This window comes from Tigriopus californicus, chromosome 5, assembly GCF_007210705.1.
Source record: "Tigriopus californicus strain San Diego chromosome 5, Tcal_SD_v2.1, whole genome shotgun sequence".
Lineage (NCBI taxonomy): Eukaryota > Metazoa > Arthropoda > Copepoda > Harpacticoida > Harpacticidae > Tigriopus > Tigriopus californicus.
Window position 1 is genome coordinate 14,911,376 of NC_081444.1, and position 13,141 is coordinate 14,924,516.

The window sequence follows — 13,141 nt, forward strand, 5'->3', positions numbered from 1 at the left end:
GCCTTCCGTAACTTGAGTTCAAGGTCCTCGCGAATGGCCTTCAAATCTTGCTTGTCTTGCTCCACGTGCTGGATNATAAAAAATTTTTGAGTCAAATTTCCAATTTTCTCACTTTCTTAGCCATTCTCCCACTTTCTCGACTCTTTTCGGACCTTTTACTTTCTCACCATTTTTCACATCTTAGGACTTTTTTTGCCCTATTATTGTCATTTGGGTCCGTATCAGCTTCTTCCTTAACTAGTTATTCCTTCTTTCCTCAGCCAGAACTTTTTATAACCTGCATGGCTCCTGAGGACCTTAGATAAATTATATTGCCTTACATATTTGTCTAGCGATTGACACTTAAACTCTGAACAATATTTGGTCTATCAACGAATTGAATATATCAAATTCTACATCCTTTTTTCGTTATGGGAAGGTCTGCAAAATAAAGAGAGCTTGTAGTTGACCTACATTAGTCGCCTTGGGTTTGATCTGACACAAACTTATTTTATGCACCAAAGCACCCTCACCACCAAAACAGTAAGGCCCAAAAGAGAGTCAATTGTTTACCACTACATCTGTATCAATTGAAGACGTGTTCTAATGTAAAACATTGCGAGAAAAAAAAATATTGTGAACTCAATGGATAGCCTAGTTTTTTAGCCAGATTTTGTAACAGATAAAAATGCAGAAAAGAGACTAAAAGGGGCTAAAACGACCTTTTTCCATTGTGATAATTCTTTTTGCAGTATCGTAACTTGTTTTTGCATACTTACACCTTTTTTGCATATATTCACAGCCTTTAACCAACTTTTGACAACCTTTTTTGCATTTTTCGCAACTTTGCAAAAAAATATCGGCTAAGCCGACAGCTTTTTTTTGGTCTAGTAATCAAATGTAAACAAGGACATGGCTCGTTTTTCTTTGAAATTTGTATGCATTACTTTCCAAATGGTAAAGAATGCTTACTAAAAGTCAACAAAACTCATTGGCAATACAAATTATGTATGAATAGCTGTGATATTGTTCTAGTCAGGGAGACAATTAATTGGGCTGGAGGGCTTCATACGTTATAAATTACTTTTGTTCTTCACGAGTCGTGCATGAGTCATGAAGTTTAGCTGAATTGATCAAAATATTAGAATGTCAGACATTTATCTTTTGATGAGGAATAAATGCAAGGTATTTTTGTTGAAAAATTCACCTTAACTGTATGCAATGAGTCTTCTTCCCCATATCAATATATGAAGTTTTTTTATAACGTGGTGCTATGTAAACCAGAAAAAAAATCTTTAGCAAAAAGAGGTCTATACGTATTTTTCCGCTCTCTGGTAAAAATGGATTCATTTAGCGATGTCGAGAGCATACATATACATGAAACTCATCACTCACCAAATGGCATCCCGCCCTTTCTGATCCAAGGCCTTGGGATCAGCTTCGTAATCTAGCAATGTCTCGACCAAGGTGAAAGTATCAGGACGGGTGCAAGCCAACATGAGCGGGGTCACGGCCTGAGGGCCACTCACATTGACTGATGCCCCACACCTCAACAATAGCAAAGCCGTATCACACTGGCCCAACCGGATGGCCTCATGCAGCGGACATTCCTGGGCCTTATTCGATATATCCGGGTTTGCCCCTTTCCTCAATATCAAGGCCACCAAATCTTGTTGACCTTGCCGAACCGCCCAATGAAGCACGGTATCACCTTTCAAATCCACGCCATCTAACGGCGCTCCTCGATCCAACAAAGTCCTAGCCACTGCATCATGTCCCTTTTGCACGGCACGATGTAGCGGGGACGCTCCCTCAACATCCCTACTGTGAACCGTAGCCCCATGGGTCAAAAGAGTCCCCACAATTTCGGGGTGACCTAGCGTTGCGGCCAGATGCAATGGAGTTCTACCCCGAGCATCGAGCGCGTTCAAAGCCCCCACGTCATTTTTGGAGGCCAATTTCTGGACCCGTTCCACTTCCACGTTCCACACGGCCCAATGGAGCTTGCTGGCTCCTTTGACATGACTGTCGATGTAACTGGAAGCATTGGATCCGGTTCTGGGAAGCGAAATCAAAGATAAAACCGAACCTCGACGGTTGGAGCTACTTGCGGCACTAGAACTTGGGTTGGGTTGAATGGTAGACGATGTAGCCTCCACCGGGAGGCTTGGATGGGCCACGTGGGAGGGTGAAGGAGAGGGCGAGGCCCGACGTTTGACAAAGTTCTTGAATTTTTTCATTTTGATATCACATGTAAGGCACTAGAATTGCATGATGTTTCGTGTGGATAAAGCCGGTTTGGCCATGTGTATTTTTCTAGGTAGCATAACGGTCGTCTGTTATGGTTTGGAGTTGGTTTCGTGTTTTGGCATGCACTCTCTGCTCGAGACGAACGGCGGGCTTTCTACTTTCTAAATACCTGCTTAACTTTACTTTCAGTACTTTCAATAGCAAGGGGGAGGGGGGAGGAAAGGGGGGGGGGGCTGACTGGGGTTTTGGAACGGAGAGGGGAGTGAGTGAACAGGTGGAAGCGGGTGGAGCAAGGCCAAGATTCCTCGGACCTATTAGCCTACACGGAACTTCTGGCACAAATTGACTTGGAACATACTTATAGAGAATGCAATCAATACGGAGGTAAACTGAATATCGTGATACTTGGTTCATACTTCATCTTAGTTAAGCAGGGTGCAGGTACGTAGGTGTTTACGCCCTGCAACTGTATGAAATCCTTCTTTTATTTAGTCCTTACCTTTTACATGGATTCTCAGTTTGGGGTGTCTTTTTGCACAACTGTAGCACGCATGTAATTAAAGAAACTAGAATCGAATTGAACGACGTGATTTAGAAACGAGAAGTGACGGACATTTTTCGGTGAATATCCTGATGCTTAATTTTCCTCGAGGAATAGCGGCACTAAAATTTGATTGGGAGACTGTAGACTACGGTTTGGCCATTCCTAGAGCAAGAAAAATGTTTTTAAAATGCATTCAGTTGCAATCAATCATATGTTCATACATATTTAGTAAATTTCCAAACCTTTTCATGGAAAACACTTTGATTAGAGCGCAAAAATTGCAGTTTCTTTAAAATTCTCCCTAAGTTATAGAATAATTTGTTAGTTATTCCTTTTTGATCCCCCAAAGATTTGAAAGTTACTGAATAATGATTAGTGTTTTAGACTCATTAGGAAATTTCTAGTTTAAGTCTTCAAATCGTTTTTCGAATATTAGCCAATTAAGTGCGTATTACTTATGTTCATTTGTAATTCAAAGATAATGAAATGTTGCTTTGTCAAATACACACAACCGTAATCGTGAACCTGCAAGTCTTTTGATTCTACAAAACTTAAAGAGTTCGAATAGCTAATCTTTAACAAAAAAATGGGAATCGTAATCGTTAGTTCTTTTTAGGCACTGTCCAAGAAAGCCCTGTATCCTCCCAGTATCATGATGTGTCAGTGTGTGTGTCTTTAAACCCAGCCCTGTGACCAGTGTAAATTGCCGGCTTTAAAGTGCCGGCTGGCGTCCCAGTCATGCAACCCAACAAGCCAGAGGCCAATTCAGCTCTGCCACGTCAAAGTTGCTGGTTCAAGCCCATCTGGGAACACAAGACATTACACAGCGTGACCCTACTCAGCCAAATCTTCTCACAATATCCTTTTTCAATAGCTGGTTGAAAACTCTTTGAAAAAAAACTCGAAATTCTTTTTCCGATCAATTATTTCAAAATATTGGTTGTTCAATCTGTTATTTTTTAAACTATGAGGAAATAACCAATCTAGCTAGCCTTAATGGCCCATTCTTACACTTTTTCGTTCCTTTCTTGCAGTCACCTTTACTTTTCGTGCCTCCTTTCTCCACTTGGTTGGCCTCAGCCATAACAATCCTAGCTCCTGCAATGACTACTCCCCTGTTGGAAACTGGCTTGGCCTATCCAATAAGAAGTACGTGTGAGTAGGGACTGCTTGAAATATGGATGGTGAAAGGATATCTCGGCCAATCAGCCTGCTTTCGGTTCGGCCATAACAACTCAGTGTTCTTTTCAGACTATATTCACAAAATGAGAAAGCCAGATAGTGGCATTGAATGGGCAAGCCACTTTTTCAATGTTCTGTTGTAAGATGGCTTGTTCCAAGTCGCATTATTAAGAATCGTGTATCAGGCCAAGAGGAGGCTGGAGATTCAANATAAGAAGTACGTGTGAGTAGGGACTGCTTGAAATATGGACGGTGAAAGGATATCTCGGCCAATCAGCCTGCTTTCGGTTCGGCCATTACAACTCAGTGTTCTTTTTCAGACTATATTCACAAAATGAGAAAGCCAGATAGTGGCATTGAATGGGCAAGCCACTTTTTCAATGTTCTGTTGTAAAATGGCTTGTTCCAAGTCGCATTATTAAGAATCGTGTATCAGGCCAAGAGGAGGCTGGAGATTCAATTTGTCATAGCAACACAATTTTGACTACATTTATCGAGTTCCCTCCCCAGCCATCCATATTTTGAACCCAAATCTGGCTAGATTACATTTTATTGACCATGTTCAAGAAGAATCTAGAAATAATGCCTCTTCCGTGACACGTCCATATGTCTAAAAGTCCATAGCATGAGTCACTCTTTGTTCGCTTATTGGCTGAAATTTGGTAGTGGACGAGTCTTAAGGTAACTGGAATCCTGCCGAATCGCCGGACTTCTTAGTGCTTTGAATGCCGGCCGCCGAGACCCACTCGTCGTCATTGCTCGGCTCGCCCGGCCATATCGTCGCCCACCCGCTGGATCCCCGTCGTCGAGGCTCGAGCCCGCTGCCAGAGACCGGTGCTCAGATTGACTCCACGTCTCCTTCGTCAGGTGTCACCATTGCTCCTTCATTCTGGTCCAAGTGTTCAAGGCGGAATCGACTCATCATGAAGCTCGCCGTGTCCGTCCTCTTGTTGGCCGCTACCGTGGCCGTTATCCTCGGCTTCCACGGGTCCCAAGCCGCAGATGGCCCTACGGTAAGAATGCAGGTTGAGCCGTGTAGCGGAGAGGCTTGATTGGGTGAATGGGATTGCTTTTCAGGTGACGGATGTGGTTTTCTTTGATATGACGATCGGGGGTGAGCCCGTGGGTCGGATTGAGATCGGTTTGTTCGGCGGAAGCGTGCCCAAGACGGTGGAGAACTTCAAGCAATTGGCCATTGGACACAAGGAGGGACATTATAATGGATCCAAGTTCCATCGCGTCATCAAGGACTTTATGATCCAAGGCGGAGATTTCACGCGCGGCGATGGTAAGACCCTCGTGGACCACTTCTTAGCATTCATATTCTCTCGTTCGTTAGGCAGCATCAAGTCCTCAAGTTTACTCGGAATCTTGACTGGGTGTTTGTTTCAAGCAAGCATTTGTGATTAGCTTCAGTTCTGGAATCTAGAAGAGATGCTCAAGCCATGTTCCAAGAGAAACATACGCGAGACCAGCGTAGACGTTATTATTTGCTGATTAGTTTGTACAGATCTAAACCAAGAGATGTAAAACTAGCTCTCGCATCGTTTTGAAAACCGTACTACACAAACATGATGTTTTAAGATAAAGATATATTCCTGTTCAAACTAACTTGGCTCCCAAAACAGATGTGAGATTCGTCACCATTAATTGTTCGGTCAAAGATCTGGAACTTGACTAATTAGGTTGTCGTTTGTCCCACAACGTTTTAAGAGTTTTATTCAATGTATTACTTTTCATAGGGGTTGATTAGGCTAGCCCAAGTTTACAGCATAAGACCCGTTGAAGAATCGGGTCATACCATTAAAGTCTACATACAATCCCAGCACTCAACCGGAGACGGTTTGTGTCCCATTTTCAATGCTTGAGACTCACCGCTGTCGGTGATCAGCTGTAAAAAATTTCAAATACCGCTTACGTAATGCCAGGGAAGAAATCTTGGGTTGGGGTCAATCACCTCCCCTCTCAGTTGTCTAGATCTGTATGAAAGAACTGGATATAGGCTAAGTGTAACTAGACGGACCGGTTTGGGACTGTTGTTACCTGGGCCCGTCGCATTCATCCAGTTTCTCCTCTTGGATCTGCTTTAGGCACCGGTGGTCGATCCATCTATGGTGAGCGATTCGCCGACGAGAACTTCAAGCTCAAGCACAATGGCGCCGGATGGTTGTCCATGGCCAATGCCGGCAAGGATACCAATGGATCTCAATTCTTCATCACCACGGTTAAGACTCCCTGGTTGGACGGCCGTCACGTCGTGTTTGGCAAAGTGATCAAGGTAGGCAACATTGTCCGCATACTTTCACCCACTTGAACAACTTTCTTGTTTCTGTGACAGAGGCCTGATTTCTTTGGCATTCATTGCCTAGAAACAGGTCTTTGACTCGTGAGCTCTTTGAGGTCGGTTCAACATGATTTGGCATGAGGGTTGGTTACTACATGGTCTAGCAGTCTCTTTCCACCATCCTTGCTTTAAATCTTCGATTTCCGAGAGTTGATGCCAAAGCTTTGGCCCCTTTAACGGTTTTTAATTCAAAGAGTTGTGTCCTTGACACTTTTTGTATTCAAGTTTACTTGTGCAAGCAGTACGTTTAGGAAGCAACGAACCGAAAGGAAGAAGTTTATTCTTATTCTAATAAAAGAGCCACCAACTTTCGAAATTTGTCTTTTGAAAGACAAATTTCTTACCGAAGCATCTTTTGGTACGGGAGCATTATGCATACCTTAGATAATGTCAATTTCAACAAGGCAAAAATAGAACCACACCACAGTAAACTCCTGTACACACATTTACCAAGGTTCTTGCACCTTCTATACAATCGGTATAACAAAATCTAGTCAAACTCACTGTGATAACACTCGAGTCAACTATTTTGTCAGTCTTGACCATTTTCTTCTTTTATCAGTTGATTTTTGTATGATATTTATATAAACAGTTTTATACATTTTACAATCTGACATGACCAAGAGTCGCAATAAAGTTTGGTTATTTATTTAAAATTTGACGAAAGTGGTTTAAAATTGGTCATCATTGTAATTAAGTTGCAGTCTCCCATGCCACATGTAGACTTGTAATTGAGCTAAAGGGGGTCTTCCTGGAGGTGTTCAAGAGACGCTGAAAGGCCACGTCGCAATTTATTACATGCGGGAGTCTTTCCTGAAGGCCTAGACAAGGATGGATGAATGTTTCCGCTTGATAAAGTTAGTATAAGGCTCCCAGTAAACTTTCCCACTTTCTGTGTCAGGTCTGGCGACAGATCTATTTGAATACCGTATATCCATACAACTACCACCAACAAGAAGTTACATCTCCATTTCAGGGTATGGATGTCGTGAGAAAGATTGAAAACACACCCAAGGTTTCCGGAAAAGACACCCCTGCCTCTGATGTGGTGATTGCCGATTCCGGCACTTTGGATGTGCCAGAGCCTTTTGCTGTGACAAAGGACGACGCCAAGGAATAAGCCGACAACAACTCGCCCTTATTTGAAATTCAAATGTCTCATGAATTTTTCCAACCTTTTTTATGGTCAAATAAACAGGAGTTGGTTTTTTAACTTTATTCATTGGTCGTTTTGTTCATTTTCTACATCTTTACGCCTCAAGCGGCTCACCACTTCAAGTTCAAATTCATCCATTGGCTTGATATGATCCACCAGATCTTTGTGAGACAAGTTCCTCACAAGTTTCCCGTTGACTTTCTCGATCATGTCTCCTTGGCGCAATCCTCCCTTCTCAGCCGGTGAACCTGCAGACACTGCGTCCACGAAATGCCCGCGCAGACTGTTCATTGAGGCCACGTCAAAGCCCAAACTTCGATCGTCGCTCTCTTTCTCGGTGGGCCTCTTAATGGTGCATGTTCTCGTCGGTCCGGAAATGTACTCTTGGGTTTTATACTTCACACTCTCCGAGAGGTCGCCAATGTACCTGTTTATCATTAAGTTAGGTTATTTTTGATTTTGTTCATTGGTCAGCCCCTCCCAACCCGAAAAAAGTGATTTAAGCACGGGCAAACAAAGGACATCTGGAATAGAGCTGTTCAGAGGTTTTAGCAGCGCCCTCTGAAAAGATCGGAGGGCAGTAAAGGACTCTGGCATTTTAGTCTTTATGTTATTGGTGATTTGAATTTGCAATGGTTCCATAGGGTTTCTAAAACCGTGCTTGATAGCCATTAATGAACGTGAATGAAAGTTGGATTCAACTTGAAATATCAATCAGTCTTTTTACGCTTAAAAGCATTTTTTGAAAGCTTGCATTCAAACTTTTTTTCCTTTTTCTTAGTCGAAATATAATTAGGTACTATTTCACTGCTTCAGGAGCAATCAGTTCTTGAGATAAGATAAGATAGAGTTCAACAAAAATGGAGCTTTGTAAACCAGTCAATAGTGACACGGAAAGACCACATTTGGATTCTGCAATCTGATGAGTGAATGATGGTCGCAAAAATTTGGCTACGCTATCAAGCAAACAGTATAATATGCCTTGATTAAGTCTTATCAGAATGTTATAAGTGTTAGAAATTTCTCCATAGTAGGATTCGAAACGTTTCCGAGAAGAGTTAGTGACAGTTTCATTGTGTCATAATCCTCAAACAATGAGTTGTTTATCAAAATCACTTTGGTAAAGCCTGGCATGTTGAGTGTTTTTTTTTCTCTTGTTTCTACCTTGGTTTGTCCGGTTTGTCCGGTTTGTCCGCACCTAGATGATGCAGGGGGCGCCACCGCCGCCCAATGAAAGGGACAACAGATACATTCCCTCTCTAGATATAAAATCGTTGATATCAGTCATGACGAAAAGTGCGAAGCTGCTAGAGATAGTGTTTTAAAAAGCAGCGCTTTAATGCTAAAAGGCCTAATGCAGGGACTATCCAACGCCTGCTGAAAGCCGTCTCTAGGGAAGGCATAGAAATTAGAAATAGTGCAGAACATCCAATAACGGGTAGTAAAAGGGGGAATCAATTCTTGAGCATTGAAACCCGTGAATCCGACACCGAAATTCAGGGTTATGAAATGAGCTACAGTCCGATCTTTTGGTCAATGGTCTCCCATCAAACAATGTTTTTGACATCCACAGACCACTTCATACATGACTATGTGACGTCGGTTGGTAAGTTAATTTCCACAATAAAAAAATATTTGTTGCGAATGTTGAGGAATTTGAAGGAGTTAGGCGAGCTTAGGAATGGTGCCATTATGGCATGAAATGCCGGTCGCATATTTTGGCATAAATAATTCAATGACATATTCATAAACGTAGATCAGATGCATGACGGACGATTCAAGAATCTTTCGAAAATGGTTCACAGGAGTTAAGTTTTGAATACATTATTGGTGGAATCTTGAAACGGCCGCTTCCATGTCAATCTTTCAATTGGTTTGAGGGTACCCATCGCTTCTAATGTCTCTCAATAATGCACACAATTGTGCTTATAACCGCCCGAGGGAAAAGAAATATCGTATCAATCCCGCTCTTCTTTTTATAACAAAATCAAAAAGTCAAATTATAGGCAAAATAATGCTGGGCACTGTTAATCAAAAAGCTACCATCAATAATCACCCATTCATTCCGTTGAAAAGTCCACTGCCTCAATCGTTCATCCGTTTCTTTTGACCAAAAATAACATCAGATAATCGTAAATTGGCAATGGTCGATTTGACTCAAAAATCTGGCATCTATACGAACTAGGCAAATGACATTCCGTCATGGCACACTTGAATACAGGATTTTTTTTAAATATAATTCAATATCAGCAAGAAATGCATTAGTGGAAAAAGTGAACAAAAAATGGTTACACCTCAAATTGGAAGCGCTGAGAATCAGACACATATTCTTTACTTTCAAATGGTCAAAAAAAAAACGATTCACGACTAATGCGTAGCGGACCATGAAATCAAATTTCTCGGCTGATCAAAAATATAAGCAACAAGTCCGTAAGCCGTTAACAACATTGTCAACATAATGAATTAACGGTTAACGTTGAACAATTTGACGCCCACCTTTGGAGGAGGTGCGGACAGTGCTTTCCGGCAACAGACAAATTTTTGTTGATGCTCTTGTTACGTTCAATGATGAATTTCCATTTCCAATTTGTATGATACAGTGGTGGTTACACTTCTCACAGTATCTTGAAGAGCAACCTTCAACAAACGGTACAAAACAACAGACCTCTAATTTGCCTCAAGCACAAGAAGAGCAAAGCCCCTAGCCAAAACAAAAGCCATTTATTTGTTGTTGTCTTCATACTCTTTTTTTCAATTTTGGGGATGATTCTCTCGACACCAATGGATCAAAAAGCTCCCTGTTGTGGAAGAAATGTGACTTTATATGTCATGGAAATTGAGTGTTTCAAATGAGCCTAAAGCATTAAAGTCTACTTGAAGCTATTTATTTGATCATATCTTAGTCAGGCTTGTCAAACGCTATTCAACTACAATAAGTGTAGACAATGAATCATTTGCAATTACCTGTAGCTGATAAATTTAGGGATGGCCGCCGGATCGTCCACTTGGACCACGAGTTTATTGGTCATTGTTATTTTTAGAGAATTTCTTTTTGTTATGTGCAAAGACCTAATGAATATGGGATACTAAAACTGTCATGTTTTGAATTGGGCGTTTAAAGAATTCCCAGTGTTGCCGAGATGTCTCCGATGTTTCTTGGTCAATAAAAGTATATTTTTTTGGAACTTTCTCAATGTAAAATGTTCTCTCTTCACTTGCTCAGTGCTTATGTGGTTACTAAAAACCTTATCAAAAGAGATGTTAACATATTCTTTAACATAATCAAACCCAATCCATTACGGCAATCCTCGACCCAGGTTTTGTTCTGTGTTGATTAGAAACTTAAATCATATCACAAGCCTTTATCCTCGCCTCCATCCTCTTAAACCGAGATAAGATAGTAACATCGAGTTCAACCGCAAACAAAAGCCAATGTAATCGGCCTTTGTTTGGAACTACTCATACTCATGCCGCTTTCTATTCAAATCATACTCCCACTCTATTGCATTGTTGCTTGTTACAACAACACGTACGTTCAAGCATGAACACATTTCCTTCTCGATCAAGGATTGGATTTCTTGCATGCTCTTTCGGGAAGTTTCCGAATTCAGGCCGCCAACCACGAGGCCTGATCAAAGAGGCCTGACCGATGTTTGAAGCTGTCCATCAACGCGAGTGCGACCTCAAGTCAAGACATGCACGATATACATATATACACCCGAAAAGGGCCTGAAGGGCCTCCTGAGAGGCGTGTGTTTGTACATACAAAGGTCAGAATGGACGAGAAGGGCATTTCCTGGGTGCATTTAAGGTCCAATTTCCGGGAGGTCAATATCTTGCTCTGGGTCTTCTAGGCACTTGCAAACGTGAAATAGACCGAAACTGGAATGCCAAACGATGGCAAAAGTTGGGTCCGAGACAACTAACCTAGACGTCAAAGTGGGCCCTGAAGTTTGTTTAGGACCATATAATTTTCTGCCCACATTTATGATTTTTGTTTTTCATACTACCAGTTAGACCGAAGAGGAACTTTATTCTCATCAGATTGCGTGCAATGCCCTCACAAAATGCTGTCCAAACTTTCTCCCATGACTCTTGAAAAGGACCAAAGGGAGTGCTGGATAGGTCTGACATTGCTTGTTGAGAGTCGTTGTTTTTTCACTTTTATTGTAACATTCTATACGTCTCAATGGACAAATTTACTTTTATCGCCATTTTTCACCCGAAGATCCGTCTATTTTAGAAAGAAGGAACTTGATTATCGAGCTCTTGGAATTGAACCACCTACTAAATATTGAAAAAAACGGCACCTTCTCTTTGCCAAGTTTGTCAACCAACCATTTACGGACGAATTCATCTTTACCTTGCTAGTGACTTGCTTATCCCTACATTTGACACTCCTTCTGTGAAGGCATGGATAGTTCTGTGCTCGTGCTGGTCAAAACTGCTTATAAAATGCTTAAATGCACTTGATGCAATGGGCAAACTTGAGGTCTCCGCCTAAGGTGACGTAGGAACTATATTTGAAGTGCTAAATAAGTCCTTCATTCTCCATCACCTAGCACTGTTGTTGGCTTTCATTCTTGATGGACTCCAATTCGAATATCATCTATTGTAGAAGCTCGCCAAGGAAGTTTTTGATCGTACCGCTCCAACAACAGAGTCGTCGAAGGGTTTTGAAAGAAATGCAATAATTGATTTTGAAAGAGAATTGATGCCATAAGCGAAAGGTTGGCCAATTCCTAATATTCAGGTTAACTTTTGGTCTCACAAGGTCTCATTCATTTGCCAGAAATCTGCACCCCTACTGTTGTGCACAACTAATGTACCCTCAGTAGTGTGTCATGAAAGGTGTTATCCTTTGGAAATGACACCACCGGTTATAATACATAAAATCAATCATAGATTCATCCAAAAAATAACCATGGCCCCCATTGAAATTACGAGATTTGCATGGTTCCACTTGTCACGGGAGTCTTTGTTGTTATACTTCAAGAATATGTTTTTAGAAACATGAACGGGCCCTAAATATTCATGCAAGTATCTCTTCCGGGCCCTATCAGCTATATTGGAAATTTTTGCAAACCATTGCATATATCAAAATATTGAGAATCATATGCATCGATACGATTTGCCATACCTAATCTCAATGCTTAAATATAGAAAAAAAGCAATATGGGTTTTGAGGCAAAAAGGTTCAATTGGTTGCCCTCTGATATTGGAAGGAAATACATAGACTTTAATTCACTAGAGGCCTCTCATTTAACATAATTTTGGATAAAATTTCCCGCAGCGTTAAAGCATGTGCAAAAAAATCACTTGAAAATAGTTACTCCTCTCCTAGCCCTTTCGTGGAAGTGTCAGTTATTTATTATCTCTCGAGGATGAGTTTGGGAAGTTTCGGTGTAAATCCTAGCTTCACGTCTGCAGAATGGAAGCCAAAGTGTATCCAAAGCACACTTAGCCAATTGTTAGCATAGTAGGTGTGATGCTTTTCTAGGTGCATGAAAAATGATAACTCTCACCACGCATTTATCTATCGTTCTAGAAAAGGCCTGCTTTACTATTTACTACGTAAAGGGTGGAATAATGAGTTTTGGCGAGTTATCTTGACTTGTTCCTGACGCCAGATTGAGGCCCACTACCTGCCTGACAAAATGTATGTTGGGATGTGCATGAAAATGCT

At 41.4% G+C, this 13,141-nt stretch overlaps 2 protein-coding genes across 2 annotated transcripts; one reads left to right on the forward strand and one right to left on the reverse strand.

Moving 5' to 3' along the window:
• Nucleotides 1–4,822: 4,822 nt before the first annotated feature.
• LOC131880277 (peptidyl-prolyl cis-trans isomerase 5-like) lies at nucleotides 4,823–7,517 on the forward strand (the record flags this gene model as incomplete). Its single annotated transcript, XM_059226862.1, is given in 4 exon segments — nucleotides 4,823–4,968; nucleotides 5,033–5,243; nucleotides 6,046–6,233; nucleotides 7,276–7,517. Coding segments are annotated over 4 exon segments (689 nt in total), but the record flags the coding sequence as incomplete, so codon positions are not given.
• Nucleotides 7,501–10,580, reverse strand: LOC131880278 (Na(+)/H(+) exchange regulatory cofactor NHE-RF3-like). Its single transcript, XM_059226863.1, has 2 exons — nucleotides 10,420–10,580; nucleotides 7,501–7,882 (listed from the first exon to the last, which is right to left on the reverse strand). The coding sequence occupies exons 1-2, from the start codon at nucleotides 10,482–10,484 to the stop codon at nucleotides 7,519–7,521; spliced, it is 429 nt and encodes a 142-aa protein (XP_059082846.1). The 5' UTR covers nucleotides 10,485–10,580; the 3' UTR covers nucleotides 7,501–7,518.
• Between the last annotated feature and the right edge of the window lie 2,561 nt (nucleotides 10,581–13,141).